We start from the raw sequence: 1,500 nt of genomic DNA, 5'->3' as shown, positions 1-1,500 counted from the left end.
GTGTCCCCCCAATGTCCCCCCCCATCCCCAGGGAGCCGCGGCGCATCGTGATCCACCGGGGCTCGACGGGGCTGGGCTTCAACATCGTGGGGGGGGAGGACGGCGAAGGCATCTTCATCTCCTTCATCCTGGCGGGGGGCCCGGCCGACCTCAGCGGGGATGTTGACCAGGGGGACCAGATCCTCTCCGTGAGTGCCTGCCCCACGGCCTGCCCCATAGCGGGACCCATAGCCTGCCCCATAGCGGGACCCACAGTCTGCCCCACAGCTGCCTGTCCCCATGGCCAGACCCACAGACAGCCCCGTCCCCACGTCTCCCCACGGCCACGTGTCCCCACGCTGCGCAAGGGGGACCAGATCCTCTCCGTGAGTGCCTGCCCCACGGCCTGCCCCACGGCCTGCCCCATAGCGGGACCCATAGCGGGACCCACAGCCTCCTGTCCCCATGGCCAGACCCACAGCCACGTGTCCCCATCCCTGTGACCATGGTGGCACGTCCTTGTCCCCACAGGGGTGACACGTCCCCGTCCCTGTCCCTGTGGGGCTGACACCCATTGGGGCTGCTCTGTCCCCATGGGGGTGACACGTCCCTGTCCCCACAAGGGTGACACATCCCCCTGGCTGTCCCCATCCCCGTGGGGTGACACCTGTGGGGGTGGCATGTCCCTATAGGGGTGACACATCCCTGTCCCCACAAGGGTGACACGTCCCTGTCCCTATAGGGGTCACATGTTCCCCTGGCTGTCCCCATCCCTGTGGGGGTGACACAGCCCCATCCCTATCCCCATCCCCATGGGGGTGACACAAACCTGTCCCCACGGGGGTGACATGTCCCCATCCTTGTCCCCATCCCCGTGGTGCTGACATGTCCCCATGGGGGTGACACAAACCTGTCCCCACGGGGGTGACATGTCCCCATCCTTGTCCCCATCCCCGTGGTGCTGACATGTCCCCATGGGGGTGACACAAACCTGTCCCCATGGGGGTGACAGGTCCCCCTGGCTGTCCCTGTCCCTGTGGGGTAACCCCCGTGGGGTGACCTGTCCCCATGGGGTGACCCCTGTGGGGGTGACCTGTCCCCGTGGGGTGACCCCCGTGGGGTGACACGTCCCCGTGGGGTGACACCCATGGGGGTGACATGTCCCTGTCCCTATAGAGGTGACACATCCCCATCCCCACGGGGGTGACATGACCCCCTGGCTGTCCCCCTCCCCGTGGGGTGACCCCCGTGGGGTGACCCATCCCTGTCCCCGTGGGGTGACCCCTGTGGGGTGACACGTCCCTGTCCCTGTGGGGTGACCCCCGTGGGGTGCCCCCTCCCGCAGGTGAACGGGGTGGACCTGCGCAGCGCCACACACGAGCAGGCGGCCGTGGCCCTGAAGAACGCCGGCCAGACCGTCACCATCATCGCCCAGTACAAGCCCGAGGGTGAGTGGGGAGGGGGCCCGGAGCTGGGGGGGGTCCCTGCTGTGTCCCCTGACCCCCCCTGACCCCCCCTGAC

General features: G+C 68.3%; 1 protein-coding gene across 1 annotated transcript in view; it reads left to right on the top strand.

Moving 5' to 3' along the window:
- LOC106896988 (disks large homolog 4-like) overlaps positions 1-1,500 on the top strand; it is a gene marked incomplete at its 5' end in the record, with an annotated part of 8,166 nt that overhangs the window by 4,897 nt on the left and 1,769 nt on the right. Inside the window, 3 exons of the mRNA XM_014957335.1 lie at positions 32-160; positions 338-365; positions 1,325-1,431. Of these exons, the coding sequence (XP_014812821.1) occupies positions 32-160; positions 338-365; positions 1,325-1,431 (264 nt within the window). The remainder of the gene's footprint in view (positions 1-31; positions 161-337; positions 366-1,324; positions 1,432-1,500) is intronic.

Source organism: Calidris pugnax, unplaced genomic scaffold (genome assembly GCF_001431845.1).
Source record: "Calidris pugnax isolate Ruff unplaced genomic scaffold, ASM143184v1 scaffold365, whole genome shotgun sequence".
Taxonomy (NCBI): Eukaryota; Metazoa; Chordata; class Aves; order Charadriiformes; family Scolopacidae; genus Calidris; species Calidris pugnax.
The sequence above is the reverse complement of the archived record's forward strand: the minus strand, read 5'-3'. Positions and strand labels throughout refer to the sequence as shown.